Raw genomic sequence first — 19,204 nt, 5'->3', positions numbered from 1 at the left:
GACACTCAATGAAAACTCTAATGATTGAGCGTTTTATTTCATTGACACAACATAACTTCTCTGCAATTACACATGCAAACTCAAACTGCAACCATTTTCTCGCACCATCATATGTCTGGCTTTTGCTGTCATGTGTCCGGAGCGAAGTTCACTGAGTATTTCCTCGCCATTTGATCAAGCACTTCCACTCCAACCTTGGTTCTATTGTAGTATGTAACAGTCTCCGGTTTAGCCTTGCAGTCACTTGTGATGTTGACAGCTGTGTGGACAGTGCTTAGAACGGAGACATTATTCCTTGGTTTGCATTGAAAGACTGTTAGGGTTGCACTGTCACATTTCAGCACCTCTGTAGTGTGCAGGGCCCTTTGCTGCTTTACAGATGGAGGAAGCTCTCGTCTGCTCTTATTTACTGTACCAACCAGGCTGGTCTTCTGGGCCTTTAGTGCCTTGGCAAGTTCAAGGGAAGTAAAGAAGTTATCAGTGGTGATGTTTCTCCCCTTCCCCAATATGACACCCCCTGTAAAAAGCATGGAGTCAATTTGACTGCTATGGTCATTCGAGGTAGTAATGCTCAGATCTCTTTTGTGTTTTGAAATTTTAATGATAAAACAATGTTAGAATAAAATATACACACATTTAGGAAAAGTCAGGGTCCTATGGGTACATGTTTTTTTTTTTTAACCAAGTTATGACATTGCAAATTTTGAAAACAGTCAAAATGACTGCCTCGGGAGTTCTAGTGTTAAGTGGTGAATAGCTGTGGTAAGATGTGGTCAACTGTGATCTTTAGGCTCTTTTGCTGTGCTTTGGACTGCAACAACATGGAAATAATCAGTGCAATGCAACTAATGAAACACATAAACATAATTATACATAATTATGAGAACAAGGCACATAACGTACAGAAATCAATAAGGAAATGAATCCGAGGCTTATTACTGAGCCAAATGGACACATGAGCACATATTGTACAGCATGAGACTGTGCATCAAACGAAGATGCACAGCAGCACAGAGCTAACATTATTAAACCTCATCTCTGCGCATTTACGCACTGCATTAACATTTGTGAACAAGGACATGGTGAAAGGACATGTCTGTGTAGCATCAGAGAAAGTCATACAATGTAAGTTTCAATCGGCCTCACACACGTGTTCAAGGACCGCTGAACAGAGTGGCTGCAACGCCCAAAGGAGACACATTATTCCTAAAAATATACATTTACTTACACATGCCAAATGGAGAGCTTTCTAACAGAGTCCAAAATGAGACCATCTCTCATTTAGCACACATTATAAATGATCCTTAAAAAAAAATATTAGAACACTTACTGTACAATGCACAATGTCAAACTTACCTATTTGTTCATCTAATGCACACACAACAATGAACAACTTCATGCTGTCACCTCTCTTCTGCACTACCGGTTGTGGCTGTTTACATGAGGTGCGAGTACGAGCGCATTATGTAAATCTGTGTTCGGTGCTAATGTAGTCAAGCCCTTTTTATTATTTTTTTCCACGTACCCCCTGCGGCAAGCTGCATAACCTAGGGGTAGGTGTACCCCAATTTGGGAACATAAGTTCTAGCCATTGCCCTAACCCAAGCCCTAACTCAATCCAGAGGGCAAACCCTAATCTTAATCCTAACCCTAACCATGAATACTAAAAAGTAAACCACACAGGGACAATTGGATGTGAAGCTGTTTTATTTATAAAATGCTTGACATCTTTGAATCAGCCCATAAAAAAATAGTACAATTAAGCTCCAGCTTCCCTTAAAAAAAAAACACAGTACGTAGTACCAAAAAACAAAAACAAGCACAGCTAGCTAAAGTACACTCAGTCCACCATAACAACAATAACATATGGAAGTATTCCTTTACATCCAGAAATCATGTCTAATGGAGTAATTATAAATTATTATTTTCTACACCAACTATTTGCACATGAAAGGCAGCGAGAAAGCAGGAAGCCGCTTTGGCACCTTTGTATAGTCAACTGTGACTGAATTATCTCAACATAAACATAAAAATAATCAACTTATTTTACTAGACTAGGATTATGAAAAAAAAGGTGCATTATTACAAGAATTCAATTAAAAAATTATCACCAAAAAATTATTTTTATCAGAAAAATGCTGTAATTTACGAGAAAAGTCACAATAATAATTCTGTAATTAATTCAGAATATTATGAGGAAAAACTGACGGGAGTCATTTTACCAGAATACAGTCATTTTCATTATTTATTTTTATTTTTTTTTGAAATTTTAATATTATGAGGAATTTTCAGAGAATAAAGTCCTAAAACTGTGAAGAAGACCACTTGGAATTTTACTCTGATTAAAGTCAGAATGTTATGACAAAAAAAGACATTTTCGAAAAATCATGACCACATTTATTTATATGACAAGAATGAAGTCAGAATATGACAATATTTTTTATTTTACCCGGGAAACGTTGTAATTTATGAGAAATAAAGTTATAGTTAAGTTTACCAGAATGAAGTCCTAATATGATGAGGAAAAAAATCATATTAGAAAAAGTCATACAATTATGACTTAAAAATAATTTCCAAGTAAAGTCAAAATATTTCAAGAAAACAATATGTAATATTACAAGAATAAAGTCTTGTAGAAGTCTGAGAAGTAAAAAATAATTACTAATTTGACTAATATCAGAATATTGCAAAAATAAATTGGAATATTATGAGAACATTTTCTGTTCTCTCAAAAATCATATTTATCTCCTCAGCAGACATGACGTATGCGCTTCACCTGTGCTTCTCTTCTTGAAATTCAAGTGCAGCTACTAATTGTGTCGTTTCTATGAAATAAAGGAGAAACAATTCTTCAACAATTCTTCAATCAAACCCAAGAATTGAAACAAAAAAACATCTAAAACAATGTTGGTTTTCAATGTAAACACTGACCTTGCATCTCTTTGAAAATGTCTCCAAATTCGAAAAATATACTGTACAGTACATGTGCTTTTCGCATTGCCTGTATGTTTACCAGTTCCAAGTACTACATAAATTGATGTGAGAGTGATTTAGTTTCAGATATTGTTCATCATTTATGGAGTCATGGCTTTATTTTTGTGGGGAACAGTTACGCAAGTGAGGCTATCTTCTGGCACTGAGGCATAGACAAAAGGAACTCATGGATATTTAACTGTTGAAAGATGTTAAAACCAACAGGTCATCTTGACTACCATCAGTAGAGTAGTGTTGTTGTTCTTACAATTTTTGTCATCGTCAATGCTAATCTATTTGAAAGGTTGGAAAAGGGACAATCAACATTCAGAAGATCTCCAATTGGTGCAAATTTTGGTGTAGAAAGTTCATAGACCTAGAGGCTCATCTGGTAGGTTGAAAAAAGGCCAGTTAAGGACTGTGGCGGACATGGACACAGACACAGACCTGGACAAACTGTACTGTAATATGGTCACTTCCTAAGGTCAACATTCTCACCACAACTGTTCCAATGGGCACAAATTCTTCTCTCACAGTCTATTAATAATCTGACAGGTTGGTTCAGGACTGTGGCGGGCATGGGCACAGAGGTTGGTTGAGAAATGTAGGACACAATAGTCAACATTCCAGGGCTGCTGTAATTGGTAGATTTTTGTATAAAAGTCTCCAACTTGACGCTAATCAGAGAAGTTGGAGAAGATTGGTTAAGGATTATTGCAAACCAGGAAACAAGCCAGTACTATCTCAAATGTAATCTGGTTACTTCATCAGGGACAGTCAACATTCCTACCAGAACTTCTCTAATTGGTACAGATTCTGGTGTAGAAGTCAAGTTTGTTTGACTTTGTTTGTTTCAGAACTCGCTACTTTCCGTGACTTTATCTGTTCCTAAGGTACCAGAACTTCTGTATTTGGGGCAAATTCTGGTGTAGATGTCTCTGGAACTAAATGCTAATCTGGCAGGTTGGCGAAGATTGGTCAGGAATCGTGGCGGACGTTGACACATGCTAGCATTAACTCGACTGTAGTCTGGGCCCTTCCTACAGCAAAGCCCATAAGATAAGCAAAGGACCGAATTCTTCAGCATTCATGCAAATCTCATTCTTTAAAATTTCCCTTTAAGTTGTCACCCATTTGGAAATCTACCTATGGCTGAGAGAAGGCTGAAGGTATACAAGATAGAAGAAGCACCATGGCATCATACAACGGTCACTTAAACCTCAGCAGTTTTCTTCAATATCATAACCTGGCATGTGGGTTGACGATGACACCATCTGCGGGAAGGTCTTTCACAGGCAAGTTGCTCTTGTCGCCGCTTTCGGGGTCGGTGCTTTCACAACTGCTTTGAGGCGACTCTGGAGGAGGCTGGTACAAGATGCTGGCCAGCAAGAAGAAGACGGTGCCCAAAACCTGAGAGGACCAAATATGAGTCAGGAGGGTCAAGTCTACCATTCAGTTCTATTTTAGAACTGCTTCCGTGTTTACCTTATAGATGATGCCCGCAACAAGTGTGTAGCGGCTCATGGCTGAGTTCTGGTAGAGGTAACAGGAGCCCTGATCTCCACACTGATCCTGCCACAGTAAGCAGGAGATGTCGATCATGGAGCCAAAGGCAATGGGTCCTGGAATGCCACCTGTGAGGGAACAGCAAATGACGAATTAAGATCAAACCATAGCATCTACATGAAAATACAATCAAATTTACATGAATATGACACGAATATGATCCGCTGTAGCATGTAGGTTGAGGATTGTAGTGGACCAGGACAGACTACTACAGTCATTAGGTCACTTATGAAGGGTCAACATTTCCACCAACTGCTCCGATTGGCACCAATTCTGGTGTCTTTGGAACTTCTCTGGCGTGTTGAAGGTTGGTTAAAGATCGTGGATGTTGACATGGAGGATTTTGTCAATAGGACTACCTACTATAGTCCTGTCACTTCCTAAGGGACAACATTCAACACTCCAAACACAACTGCACTGATTGGCAAGACTCTGGTGTAAAAGTCTCTGGAACTTGACGCTGATCTGGCAGGTTCAAAAAGGTTGGCTAAGGTTCATGGCAAATGTTGGACATGGATCAGAACCAACTACTATTGTCCAGTCACTTACAAAAAGTCAATATTCCCACCAAAAATGCTCATATTGACACCAAATTTGGTGTTTTAGGAATTTGACGCAAATCTGAAGAAGGTTGGTTCAGGATTGTGTTGGATGTGGACACCCATCCGGAGTAAGTCGCAAATCACATATGAAATAAATTTCTGAAAATCAGTTTAGTTTAAAGCAACACTATGTGGGGGTAAAGTGTAATATTACCAAAATTAAGTCTTAAAATTATTAGGGATTTTTATTAGGGATTACCGTGCCTGTTGTAAGATAGTTCTTTTTCTTCTTTTCCTTTCGGCTTTTCCCTTCAGGGGTCGCCACAGCGAATCAATTGCCTCCATCTAACCCTGTCTTCTGCATCCTCTTCTCTCACACAACTACCTTCATGTCCTCTTTCACTACATCCATAAACCTCCTCTTTGGTCTTCCTCTAGGCCTCCTGCCTGGCAGTTCCAAACTCAGCATCCTTCCACCTATACACGTATATTCCCTATCTCTCCTCTGGACATGTCTAAACCATCTCAGTCTGGCCTCTCTGACTTTATCTCCAAAACGTCTAACATGTGCTTTCCCTCTAATGTACTAATTCCTGATCCTATCCTTCCTGGTCACTCCCAGAGAGAACCTCAGCGTCTTCATCTCTGCTACCTCCAGCTGTGTCTCCTGTCTTTTCCTCATTGACACTGTCTCTAGACCAAACAACATGGCTGGTCTCACCACAGTTTTGTACACCTTTCCTTTCATTTTAGCTCAAACTCTTCTATCACACATCACACCTGACACTTTTCTCCCCCCGTACCATCCTGCCTGTACACGCTTCTTCACCTCTTTTCCACACTCTCCATTGCTCTGGACTGTTGACCCTAAGTACTTAAAATCCTCCACCTTCTTGATCTCTTCTCCCTGTAACCTCAATCTTCCACTTGGGTCCCTCTCATTCACACACGTGTACTCTGTCTTACTGCGGCTAACCTTCATTCCTCTCCTTTCCAGGGCAAACCTCCACCTCTCCAGCTTCTCCTCCACCTGTTCCCTGCTCTCACTGTAGATCACAATGTCATCTGCAAACATCATAGTCCGTGGAGATTCCTGTCTAACCTCGCCTGTCAGTCTGTCCATCACCATAGCGAACAAGAAGGGGCTCAGAGTTGACCCCTGATGCAGTCCCACCTCCACCTTGAACTCCTCTGTCACACCTACAGCACACCTCACCACTGTCTTACAGTCCTCATACATGTCCTGCACCGCTCTAACATACTTCTCTGCCACTCCAGACTTCCTCATACAATAGCACAGTTCCTCACTAGGCACCCTGTCATAAGCTTTCTCCAGATCTACAAAAACACAATGCAGCTCCATCTGGCCTTCTCTGTACTTCTCTATCAACATCCTCAAAGCAAATACTGCCTCTGTAGTACTCTTTTTTGGCATGAAACCATACTGCTGCTCACAAATGCTCACTTGTGCCCTTAGTCTAGCTTCAACTACTCTTTCCCATAACTTCATTGTATGGCTCATCAGCTTTATTCCTCTGTAGCTGCCACAGCTCTGCACATCTCCCTTGTTCTTAAAAATGGGCACCAGCACACTTCTCCTCCATTCCTCAGGCCTCTTTTCATGATCTAAGATCCTGTTGAACAACCCAGTCAGAAACTCTACTGCCACCTCTCCTAGACACTTCCAAACCTCTACAGGTATATCATCAGGACCGACGGCCTTTCCACTCTTCATCCTCTTCAATGCCCTCCCTATGTTGTGAGATAATTCAAACCTGCAAAAAAACCCTGCTGTTTCAGCAATCAGGTCCGGTGATTGTGCGTCTCACCAAACATTACAGTAATATTACTGATACCTTGTGGCCAATGTAGAATACGTATCATTCACTGCATCTTTGAATGACACTTCTGAACGTCTTATATTTTTATTTTAGGTCATTTAGCCATTTTAATGCTTGAAAATGATTAATTTAGGCAAAAAATACATAAAATTTGTTTCAAGATGCTGATTTTTTTTCTAATAAGTTGTTTTCAACTGCAAAACAGCATGATTGAAATATTTTGGAAAAAACGTGAAACCAGGAAATTCGTACAACCAAGAGGCAAGGGACGACTGTATCCGTAGAATGAAGGAAAAACCATGTAATTACATTATCTTACAAAAGTGAGTAGACCGTGCACATTTCTGCCAATATTTTATTATATCCTTTTATGGGACAACACAAAACAAATAATGTCAAGTAGTCAGTGTGCACCTTGTAAATTTGTGATGTGTTACAAGATAACCGGTGTGAATGGGAGCAGGTGTGTTAAATTTGGTGTCATCGCTCTCACACGCTCTCACACTGGTCACTGGAAGTTCATCATTGCACTCCATGATAAAAGAACTCTGAGGATGTGGGAAAAAAGAATTGTTGCTCAACAGGCTCTAGGCTCTGTCCATCCTGGAACGTTCCTGGGATGTTTTTTTTGGCAGGTTGAAAAAAAATGTGTCCACGCTGTGCCGGATTAGTAAGTAGTTGCAATCGGTGATCCATTCCCATCTGAATGGATCACTGGGTGAAAACGATGTAATACACAAGGCACACCTACAGTCTGTGCGGCGCTTTGAACAGACACGCATACGGAACCACATGACATACCAAACTATAGAAGAAGAAAGAACGCATGAGCTTAAGTCCGTCGTCTTCCGCTTTCCAAGGCTCATCTAGACTTACAATGAAGTGGAATTACATTTTCATTTTGAAGAACAAGACAACAAACTATTAGGAGAATGTTGACTGGGGTGAGTCCTGTACGGCAAAATATTGACATTATGTAGGCTTGTCATCAAAGCTCACTTATGGTCATGTGACGGCGACGGGCCAGTGACATTGTTTCTGTAAAACAGTGGTTCGGCTGTCTTCATGGAAGCGACAACGTGGCATTTTCAGATTTTCCCATTTTATCTCCAACACAAACCAAGAATCAAGTTTATTTGTAGTTCTAAACGTAACTAAGGTGTTTTAACTCACTTTTTTGTCTCTCCAAAAAGATTTTTTTTTCCTCCAGCATTTTACAACATCATATGCAAATGATATGCAAATTACACAATGACGTCATCTACCGACTTCTAGGACAGCCAATAGTTACCTTTCTTAGTGAGAAGTTGGCAACAGTGCTACTATGCTGTATTCCCCCCTTTTTCTTTCACCTCATATTTGGTCCCAAATGCTGATACTATGTGGGAATGCATAAAGGTAAGATTCGATTACCTTATTGAGTGCTAATGTGCATATTTGTGATACACAACCTCTCTGAAAGACAAAGTCCAACCGGCTGGATGGTAGATCTGTATTCATTTCGTCCTTTTAATTTAATATTGTTCAAGTCATAGTTTTACGCAATACATAATAAATAAGATAATGTATGTATGGGTTACTGAGGTGTTGAAAATCTTTCCTTAGCTAGTTCGATGCTAATGCTAGCACTGCTCATACTATTTGCAGCCACTTGACTTCAGCCATGGTCATCACATGACAGCCCACATTTTAGCTCGCAGTTCAAAGCAAAAATCAGCGGAGAGACAGCTCGCATGTAAAATAACACTAGTTAGTTGGGACATTCGTATGCCAAGGTGCCACTGTATACGACAATAAAAACAATACCTGCATTGTCTCCGGCCGTAATAAAGAGGAAGGTTCCATTTCCATATAACACTGGCAATGTCTGTTCACCACTTTGGCACGGATACACAAACAGCGAATCAGGAGGGGAGCTTAAAGTCAGCTGACTGATGTCATATGTCATCTACAAAGTGCCGTTTATGACGTAGGTTTACACATGCGATTGACGCACACTACCTTTGATGACGTAATGGGCACCCTGCTCCAATCGATGCCCTTTTCCATTGATAAGTATGTGATAAGTATGCATATGCTGATCAATGCTTTTCGTTACTAATCAAAAAAATGATCACCTGTGGCTCGCACTATTGCAGCCTGTAGAGATCCCTGTGTACAGTGTAGTGTCCTGCTCTAATGTCTTGGGTAGTGTCCCTCTCCCCCTTTCCTTCATACTGCACATGCGTGTGGTGACAAACCCAAACAAACATGTCTGCCGTGTGGAACTTGTATGCCATTTGTGCGAGTGATGTAAAGTTTGCATGCTGCAACACTTGCCACAAAAAAATATCTTAAGTGGGTAGCACATTAAAAAGCTTTAATTTAAGATGGCATTGAGGACCAAACACTTGACTGAGTATGGTGAGTTTGAGGCTCACTGGGTGGGTGTGGCAGTCAGAAGAATAACTGAATTCATCAGACTAGATAACCAGCCTAACCAGTTCTGCCATCTGCTCTCACTTGGAGTCCTGATACTGTTAAGTGGAAGTCCTGCCAGAGTTCAGGCAATGAACTCTCACATCAAAAGTCGTTTGTTGAGTGATTATACAGTATGTTCTCATGAAAAAATAAGTAAACTATGTTTTTGTCTACCCGCGACCCTAGTGGCATAGAAAATGGATGGATGTTTTTGTCTAAATTAAAGTGATTTATCATTACTTCACGTTGCCCCCCCCCCCTTTTTTTTATTATGGCTATTTTTTGAGGCCCCTGGCAGTCACTGGCACTTATAATTGTCCTAATTTGTCCTCCCTTACACAGCGCCCCTGGCCAATAGCCAATTTTTACAGTTAATCCATGTGGTCAATAGCGGCCAGTCTCCTTTAATGGATGATCAGTATCTGAATCAGCAGCATACAAACCCTGATTGGAGCATCCCAGGATATAATGTTTCTGCATACTGTATGTATTGTATTACTAGAATACAACCCTTTAAATTACATCCATCCGTCCATTTTCTTCCGCTTCCACAGCAGCAGTCTCAGTAGGGAGGTCCAGACTTCCCGGTCTCCAGCCACCTCTTCCAGTTCCCCCGGGAGGACACCCAGGTGTTCCCAGCAGGCCAGCTGTGAGACATAATCCCTCCAGTGTGTCTTAGGCCCTTCTCCAGCTGGGCATGCCCAGAACACCTCACCAGGGAGGTGTCCGAGAGGCATCCCGACTAGATACCACCTCAACTGGCTCCTCTCAATGTGAAGGACCAGCGGCTCTACTGCCGAGCTCCTCACCCTCTCTCTTAGGGAGTGTCCAGCCACCATACAGTATGAAGGAAACCCATCTCTGCCGCTTGCATCCGCAATCTTGTTCTTTTGGTCACGACCCAAAGCTCATGACCGTAGGTGAGGGTGGAAACAGATCAACCGGTAAATTTAGAGCTTTGCCTTCCGGCTCAGTACTCTCTTTAAATTTTGAGAGTAAATCTAAACTATCATGCAAGATTCAAGTCAGAATTAAATGAGAAAATAGTTGGAATTCTACATTAATTAAATCTTCAAATACCCAGAACAAATCTTGTAATTTTTCCAGAAAAAAGTCAGAATATTACAAAAAAAAAAACAATTACAAAAAAAAATAATGCATAATTTATGAGGAAAAAAAAGTCACATCATTATAAGACAAAAGTGTCTCTATTCATATATCAATATATATATATGCATACTGTGTCTATTCATATATCAGTATATATATGCATGCCGTTTCTAATCTATATGAAAATCTGAGTTTTAAACAACGTTTCATTGTAAATCTGAAAATGATACTTACCAAACGTACGCACTACAATCCACTGGATGCCAAGTCCGAAGGATCTCTGACTGTCAGGCACACACCTACAAGCATATAACAATACACATACAACTATTACAATCACCTCTCAAATCAGCACCTGCATGACAAATTACGTATTTTAGCACCTCACCTGAGGGTGGCGGTGAGCGCCGGGATGCTACAGAGGAAAGTGAAGCATATGACGACGAAGCAGAAAGCGAGGAAGGCCGGCATGTGGTTGCAGGTGCTGCTGCACTTTCCTGCCGTGGCGACTCCACCATGTCGCAAGGATGTGTTGGCCACGACACAGCTGCAACCGGAGTACACCTACCAGCACAACACAGGACGCCACAGACGGAAGACACTGGTCACAACTCTTTCATCTTCCTAGTTTTATTTACTTTGTCTTTACCTTTTTGCCAGTAGACAGCTCTGTGTGGTTGACGGCTCTGCAGCCAGCGTGGCAGGGGGAGTAATACATGAGGCCGTCTGCACCACACACCGGGTTATACAGCTCCTGGGTGCAGCCGCAACCGGCATTGCAGCCCACTGTCAAGCTCTGCGGGACTGAGGAGCTCCTGAAGGACCCATCCCCAAGCACACAGGGAGGGTGGCAGAGGAAGAGAAGAGGTTCTTTTAATTTCTTTGTCAGAGTGATAGGATTGCAGTTTACTGTATTGACCAGAATATAAGACATTAAAAAATATATACAGTATGTGAGGACTATTGATGCACTTGTTTGGATCCCAGTATGCAGCTTTAATTACTTCAACGGCGATTCAGGAACACAAGACAACGATGCTGAGGAAACAAAGAGCATCGCGGAAAAATGGAGCAAAAGTGATTCCAAAACAACACAACTCGGTCCGGCGGAGCCACAAAACAGGATGACCGACTGCAGTGGAAAGAGACAGACAACGCATAGAAGCTCTGCCAGAAGGAATCACAGAGTCCCATCCAGTCACCACATGTGAGTCTAATAAGGGTGATGCGAATGAGGGACAGCTTTTTTTTTTTTTTTTTTATATAGCTTTGTTTTCAGGTTTTATTCTTCAATATTATTATTACTTTTCCGGCATTTAAAATTCCATTTTTGAGTGTGGGTGTGAACATACTCGAAAGCTTATCAAATAAAATGCGTATCGTGGTGAAAATAAATATATTTTAGGGGTCCGAGATACAAACCCCCAAAACTTGCCCTGTAATAGAGTGAGAAATGCTTGCCACCAGTGTCCAATTGATTATTATTTTTTGTATACATTTCCTGTCAAAGAACCTACCAGCCATCACCAAATGGCAGACCTCGGACCCAGTGATCACCCTTTATGGACCCGTGACCAATTAAAGTGAATGGTAAGTATAAAAATAACATAATTATGTTCGCGGATCGATCGCAACCGTAGTTTGCGGGCGTAATTACTTCAGGTATTACGGTTACCTGACAGCAAACGCGGTGACGTTACTCAGAATGAGCCAATGACATCATTTGTTTACTTGCCGAGAGAATGAGAACCATTTAACCAATACATTTTCTATGCCGCTTAATATTCGAATGAGAACCGTGGCTTGCTCAAAAGTAAGAGAGTTGATAAAGCAAAGCTAACATTTAAAAGTGAATGGACGGACCAACATATGTTTGTTTATTCCTCCAGAATCCAGCGCCAAACTTCTGTGTCTCATATGTTCTGAAACTGTAGCTGCTCAAAAGTGCAAACGTGACGCAACCACTTGACAAAACCCAAGTCTGATGTGAGAAGCATCTGCTGCAGAGACCTTACGTAATTGAAAAGAGGAATGGTGTGACAAATTCAGCTACAACAATAACAAGAAAATGTGAAACTTTAAGATGTACTGTTGCAGCTTTTCTGTTAAGAGACACTCATAACATGACAATTTTATATTATTTTTTTCAGCTTCAACTTCAACTTTTTACTATTTATGTGAAATTTGGTCCTGTTTTCTTTTAAATGCAATTTAGGTGCCAAAATAATTGTGTTGTAAGGTGATGTGCAGGCTTTCATTACATTTGATATTCATATGAGCTAGTCTGTTTGATGCAATTTAAGGCAAAATAAGGCTTGAACCTTCGCTGTGAAAAAATTGCATAAACAAACCTTATTCAATTTTAATTGAAGACCCCTGACCTATACTGAAAATGCACAGGTAGTCAATCGTTTGCAGACAACATTTTATGGGTATACAGTTATAGGCCATTTCCAGTTTTCTATGTTTTAAAGTGTATTTAATTTTGTCTGTAGAATATGTCGTAGGCCAATAAAGGCCTATCTATGGTCCACAAATGGACCCCGGACCCAACTGTGGACACCCTTGGTCAAGAAAGTTAAACATGCAAACCAGAAAGTTGTACACCAGCAAACAAGAGCTTTTCTTCCTTTCACACACACCAGTGATCGACACAGAGACCCGCTCAAGTGACAAGTGGCTCAAAATTTGTTAACAAGTTAGCAAACAAGGAGTTATGATGCTAATTTTAAGATAATGGCGATCAATGGAGACTCAAGACAGTTGTTAGATGATGTGAGTGACAGAAAGAAAATCTCTAACTTACTTGGGGAGAAGTCATTTGGAGCTATTAGGTTCATACAGCTAAATTTATGCATAAAGCAAACAATATACTGCTACCCAAAAATGTTATACAATTCTTCTCAACAAGAGAGGAGAAATATGACGTTAGGGAAACATTTAACTAAAAACACTTGTGTGAACAACGCAGAAAACCTTCAGTACGTGGAATCAAATTATTGAACGGACTGAGAAAAAACTACAAATTTAAACATTTTTTTTGTGAGTGCGTCTGTACTGACTCAATATCTGTTTTTCTGTCAACTATTAACCCTTTCATTCATATTAATCATGACTGTATATAATTTATTTACAGTCCTTGACTCCTATTTTACCACATTGTTATACTGCCTTATCATTGTCCTATGCATTTAAAACTGGCAATGAGTACATTTGGAATACAGTAAGTGAACAATTATATTGCAATTGATGGATGGATGGGGGGGGGGGGGGGGGGGGTAGGATTAAATAGAGTCCCTGAATGTAGAGAGTTATGACAACTGAGATTACGCCGCCATGTTAGGGCCAATTCAAGCGTGCGCAGTACGACAATGCATGTAAATTGCAATGTCTCTGCAAAGGGACGGGCGGGTTAACCACGTTAATCAGTCAACCACGTACAGTAACAGATCCAAGTATGGCCAGCAAACCTCATTTCGCTTGGGACCTCATTTTGCGCACTTAAAAATACACAAGATGGGGAAAATTCACGCATGACCAAATTTTTATGTGATCTACATGAGGATTACCTTCTCAAAATCATGCAAAATGTCTGTTTTATAATTATTTATAGATCTATATTTTTCAATGCGTAATATGGTATAATTTTGCCATCTTTTGTTAAAACATTGAGATATATATATATATATAATATTTATAATATTTATAATATTTATAATATTTATAATATGTAAATGAGTCAAAATATTACCATGTTCACCTCATGATACTAGAATGAAAATAAATGACAGAGATATAAAAGCCCCAATATTTAAACATTGAAAATGATGACAATATGTATATTTCTTCATTGTTATTTAATTATTATTTATACCTCGAAACAAGTGCAGATTTTGCATGATTGTTGAATAGACTTCAGATTATTCAGGATTAGATTTAGTACTAGTAGGCTAATAATTTCATTTTCAGAATAATTCATTGGCATTGCTGAATTAAGCCTTATTATGATCTGAAAAAGTGACTGTTGATTAATTTAGATGTATCAGCATCACAAAGGGTGAATGGCCAGTCCCAGCCATAAACAACTGTTTAATATCTTTGTATTATATGTCACTTTTTGCAATCATAAGCAATCATTGTAATTTGTATTTGTGGAACTCACATTAAACAGAAATTCACAACACCAAATACAACACATGGGACCGAACACTCTCAATTGACCTACCTCGCACAGCTTTGAAGACGAGTTCGGCTTCCAGCCCAAACGGTTGATTTTATTCTCCCAAATTGTCCGTCTGTTGATATCTGAAGGGAATCTGTATGCTTGAAACCCTTGTCATGTCTATTTGTGCATCCAAATGCACAACAACCCGGCATTTTTGGTGAATAAACAACAATACGGCCAAGAATACTGTTGTATTCTATTGTATAAAGGTGAACGCAAATGCAAATTTGGCCCCAAGATGGCTCCACGAGTCACGTGACCGTATTTCTTTGACTCGTCATGTCGTAACTCTCTCTATGAAGGGACTCTAGGATTAAATAAGGTTTGCTTCTTCCTACTCCTTTTCAGACATGTAGAACTGCGAATTGTACTATGTAAAGTATTCCAATGTAACTTGTATGCATGTTCAAAATAAATTAAACCATTACCAGTACCATTTTACTTAAACATGTATGATGGTGACATATTATATCGATTTCCATTATTTCTAAAACGCGATTTTTCCTACCAGTTTCCTGTGTCGTCCAGATGGTTGGGCTGGTCATACAAATGACTGACAGACGGCATGTACGGAGCATCGATGCCAGCCATGGGCACGTTGGGGCAGTGGATGATAAAGATGAAGATGGCGATCACGCTGACTACAGCGCAGACCCCACAGAAACGGATGATGTCTCGACAGCGGAGGTTCAGTCTCTTCACAATGTAGCCGCCCACGAAGGTGCCCCCTCCTCCTGCAGGTACCACCATGAAGCCTAAAGCAAAGGGATGAGAGTCACTCATTTGTTCCTAATGACAAAAGCCTAAAGTACATATATCAAATATTAAATGTAAAACATATTTCAAGGAGTATTTGCTTATTATGAAGTCACGCTGTGGCACAATAAGGCAGCTAACTGCATACCAATGTAGCACATATTATTATCGCTCATACTTATTTAGTATTATATCTTATTCTGCCGAGATTAATTTAGGTCATGACGTGGGAAGAAACCTCACATGTTGGGTATATCGCTAGATGCGTTTTGAATATCGGCACTTCTATTTTGTAACATTCTGTGTAACCATAGTGACGTATGTTAGGAACAATGTCAAAATTGGGCCAAAAGATACCCCCACAAATGTTAAATCATAGCATTTTGTTATATAGCTGAATGCTGTATACACACCCTTGATCAAAATTTTTAATAATTTCAATAATTTACATTTTGCATTGTTGGATCTTAAGGAGGTCCTAAGTAGAGCTTCAAAACGCAAAAAGAAGGAATATGGATTTGTTGAATTAAATGACATGCAGACAGCCGCGAGTAAACCAAGCCAAATGGCTAACCACTGAAATTCAAAGCAGTTGCCCAGCAGCAACGCCATGCAAAAAGAAATATGAATCCGGTCCGGAAAAATCCAGGTCCAGAGTCAGATGAACCCCTGGAAACTTGGGGATGGATATATGTCGATGAATGAGAGGGAGTTGACATTATATAGCGTCCTGAAGAATCCCATGCGGGAGCAACTTCAGGAAAATGCGGCACAAATACAAGCGCACATAATCCTGAACCACAGTGTGTATACAATGCAATGTCAAATTACTTCTGCATTTACTTACTGTTCATTCCTTATGACTACTTCAAGTACTACTTATTATCGAACAAAGTTCTGTCGACTAGATGATGCAATGCCAGTAGACATTGCATGTGAATGCTGAAGAGCTGAAGCAAAACTGCACTGCGATGAAAAAGTACAAAAGTCGAAATGTAGAATGAATGTAGGAGTCGTTTGGTAGCTGAAGAGCTGAAGCCAGACTGAAATGCTGTGGAAATATGATGAAATGTATGTGCGGTTAAACTGTATAAATGTTGAAATGTAGAATGTATATAATGCCTTTATAAGAAAAAAAAACGTTAAATTCTCTCCTCAGTTCGACCATCACCCCTAATTAGTATACAGGTGGCGGCAATTAGAAGACAGTGACTTCTGTCTGACATAATGTCATTTTATCCAATATGATGAAGGCCTACACAGGAATTGAACCACCAACCTCTGGGCTGGAAAGTAAGCATTCTACCACCTGAGCGATGTCACCTCTGTAGAATCCGCAGAATGGGGGTAACAGTACGGGTGGCAAATATGCTTTCAGCTTTCAACATTCACACAACGATAATTACTTATTTATGCTATATTTATTTATCTATTATGAATGTCTATATAATTTATTTATATTGCTGTAAGAGTGATCTACAAACCTTAACTCTACTGTGACATATGCGTCTCATTTTCTTATGTCATTACATAATTGGTAAAGCGTACATGTTCAATACGGGAAGTGAACAAATGTATTAGTAATTGATATGAAATGGAAACGGGGTAGGACTAAATGAACTTTGCTTCTTCCTACTGCTTTTCGGATGTGGAATTGTGGAATTGTATCATGTGAAGTACTCCGATGTAACTTGTATGCATGTTCAAAATAAAATCAAATCATTACCAAATATTGGGAACAGCTGCTGCCAAAATATTACGGAGTGGGTTTTTTTTGGATGCGAGCCGTCTCTCGGCTGATTTTGATTAGCTCTCAATGAGGTAATCGAATTTTACCTTTATGCATTCCCACATATTGTCAGTTTTTGAGATCAAATATAAGGTGAAAAAAAGGGTAAAAATACAGTATAGTAGTCCATCTGTGTGAATTTCTCTTGGATATGAAAATATCTGTGCAGCGTGAGAGAACGGGAGAAGGTGCGTTCAAGGACAGTCAAATAAAGTGGGCCAAATTGCCGCTTGCATTCAACATTAAAAAACTGGGGGATTTCTAACTTTTTGTTATTTTTTAACCCACCATCCAACAGTACAAGCCTGGACTTTGTTTTTCTGAGAGGTTGTGTACCACAAATATGCACATTAGCACTCAATAAGGTCATCACATCTTACCTTTATGCATTCCCACATAGTATCAGCATTTGGGACCAAATGTGAGGCGAAAGAAAAAGGGTAAAAATACAGTACAGTAGGCTATCTGTGCAGCGTGGGAGTAGTTAGATGGTGCGTTCAGGGACTGTCAAACAAAGTGGGACAAAACCCAGATTGCATTAAACGTGGGATTTGTCACTGTGTATTATTTTTTTGAATAAAATAATAGCCCAATTTCCGAAATTGATCCCTTTACATACAATTTGATTAGTTATCGGTGTAGTTGCATATCGTACCCTTTACTACAAACAGATTTACATCCCTACTTATTATAATAAAAAAATTAATTATAAGTTACTATGGACAAAATGTGATTAATCACGATTAAATATTCTAATCGATTGACATCCCTAATTTCCGTGTATTTTTTTGGTGCCAGATGTAAAAAAATAATTAAATCACACTCAAGGTCCTTAGGGCAAAAATGCCAGCTTTCCAAAAACTGCTGTAAAAATATATATTTTGTTTTTAAAATCGACTTCAGCCTAAACTATACATAAATACAGTAATCGCTCGCAATAACGCGGTTTGATTATTGCTCCCTCACTGTATCACGTTTCGTGAGAAATGAATTAATAAATTATTGCTGTTTCATGGTTAGACTATGCTCTATTTTTAGTCAAAACATATTGAAATGCAAGTGCGATGTAGTATTATCTTACATTACATTACCTTAACGCTGCAAGAAGTCATGAAGTCAGCCACGGCATGTCCGACATGGTAAGAGTGAAAAAAAGTTCTCCTCCCATTCCGTGTGGAGGTGGTAAATTTTTGGCTTCTTAAGTTTAGAAGAAATAAACTTGAGACTAACTGGTTAGCTTACTAACTTGCTAGCTTGCTATGAGGAACGACTGTACGTTGAGACATAAAATCAAATTTTAAAACATGGAAAATTCCACTTCAGAACTACAGGGGGAATCCTGGAACGGATTTTTGTGGACAAAATGTTTGATTTGGATCTTCTTCGAGTGGTGTTGTATGTTTGAGTCGGTTTGTCAGTGCTTTTTGACAAGAGTTAAGATGACTGACTGACTGACTCCGAGCGAGAGGCAGCGTACACCCTGGACTGTTCACCAGCCAAGCAACCATTAAATAATATACAGGGTCAAGCAAAATGTTCTGACACATATGTAGGTTAAATAAAAGGCAAATAAAGTAAAGAAACAAGAAAGTGTTTTTATTTTCGAAAAGTACATATGCTGCCATTTTTTTCATATAATGCCATTTTGTTTCTTTTTCAGTTGCTGCCATGAATTGGACTGGTGAGCATCGCGCTTTCGTTGTGGAAACGTATATCAAAACAAGCGAATCTGCAACTGCAACACAACGAGCGTTCCGTTTGCACTTCAATCTTGGTAGACGTGATCCCGTACCAGCTGGAAACACCATCTTGTTATGGGTTACCAACTTCACAGCTACTGGATCTGCATTGAGTGTGTGGACAATAATGGATCCCATTTGACTGATTTCATTTTTAAAACATAATGAAACAGAATGGCATTATATGTACTTTTCAAAAATAA

The 19,204-nt window shown here is 39.5% G+C and overlaps 1 protein-coding gene and 1 long non-coding RNA gene across 9 annotated transcripts in view; one reads left to right on the top strand and one right to left on the bottom strand.

The window, feature by feature from the left end:
• Positions 1-1,689: 1,689 nt before the first annotated feature.
• Positions 1,690-19,204, bottom strand: part of slco4a1 (solute carrier organic anion transporter family, member 4A1) — a 51,599-nt gene continuing 34,084 nt past the window's right edge. For 6 of the 8 annotated variants that reach the window (XR_008566986.1, XR_008566963.1, XR_008566966.1 and 3 more), the window contains 6 exons: positions 15,226-15,472; positions 11,142-11,307; positions 10,881-11,056; positions 10,727-10,791; positions 8,729-10,289; positions 4,461-4,607 (listed from right to left, as the gene is read on the bottom strand). Coding sequence is in view for 1 of the 8 variants with exons in the window: in XM_054762062.1 (XP_054618037.1) it covers positions 4,213-4,383; positions 4,459-4,607; positions 10,727-10,791; positions 10,881-11,056; positions 11,142-11,307; positions 15,226-15,472 (974 nt within the window). In the remaining 7 variants the exon portion in view is untranslated. Of the gene's footprint in view, positions 4,384-4,458; positions 4,608-8,728; positions 10,290-10,726; positions 10,792-10,880; positions 11,057-11,141; positions 11,308-15,225; positions 15,473-19,204 lie in introns of those variants that run through there. The other 2 variants (XR_008567016.1, XM_054762062.1) reach the window with 2 other exon arrangements.
• Positions 11,762-19,110, top strand: LOC129172456 (uncharacterized). Its single transcript, XR_008567024.1, has 3 exons — positions 11,762-12,082; positions 15,229-15,457; positions 18,923-19,110. It is a non-coding gene; the product is annotated as an uncharacterized LOC129172456 (long non-coding RNA).

Source organism: Dunckerocampus dactyliophorus, chromosome 1 (assembly GCF_027744805.1).
Source record: "Dunckerocampus dactyliophorus isolate RoL2022-P2 chromosome 1, RoL_Ddac_1.1, whole genome shotgun sequence".
NCBI classification, from domain to species: Eukaryota; Metazoa; Chordata; class Actinopteri; order Syngnathiformes; family Syngnathidae; genus Dunckerocampus; species Dunckerocampus dactyliophorus.
Note: the sequence above shows the minus strand (reverse complement) of the source record. Positions and strands in the feature narration are given on the sequence as shown.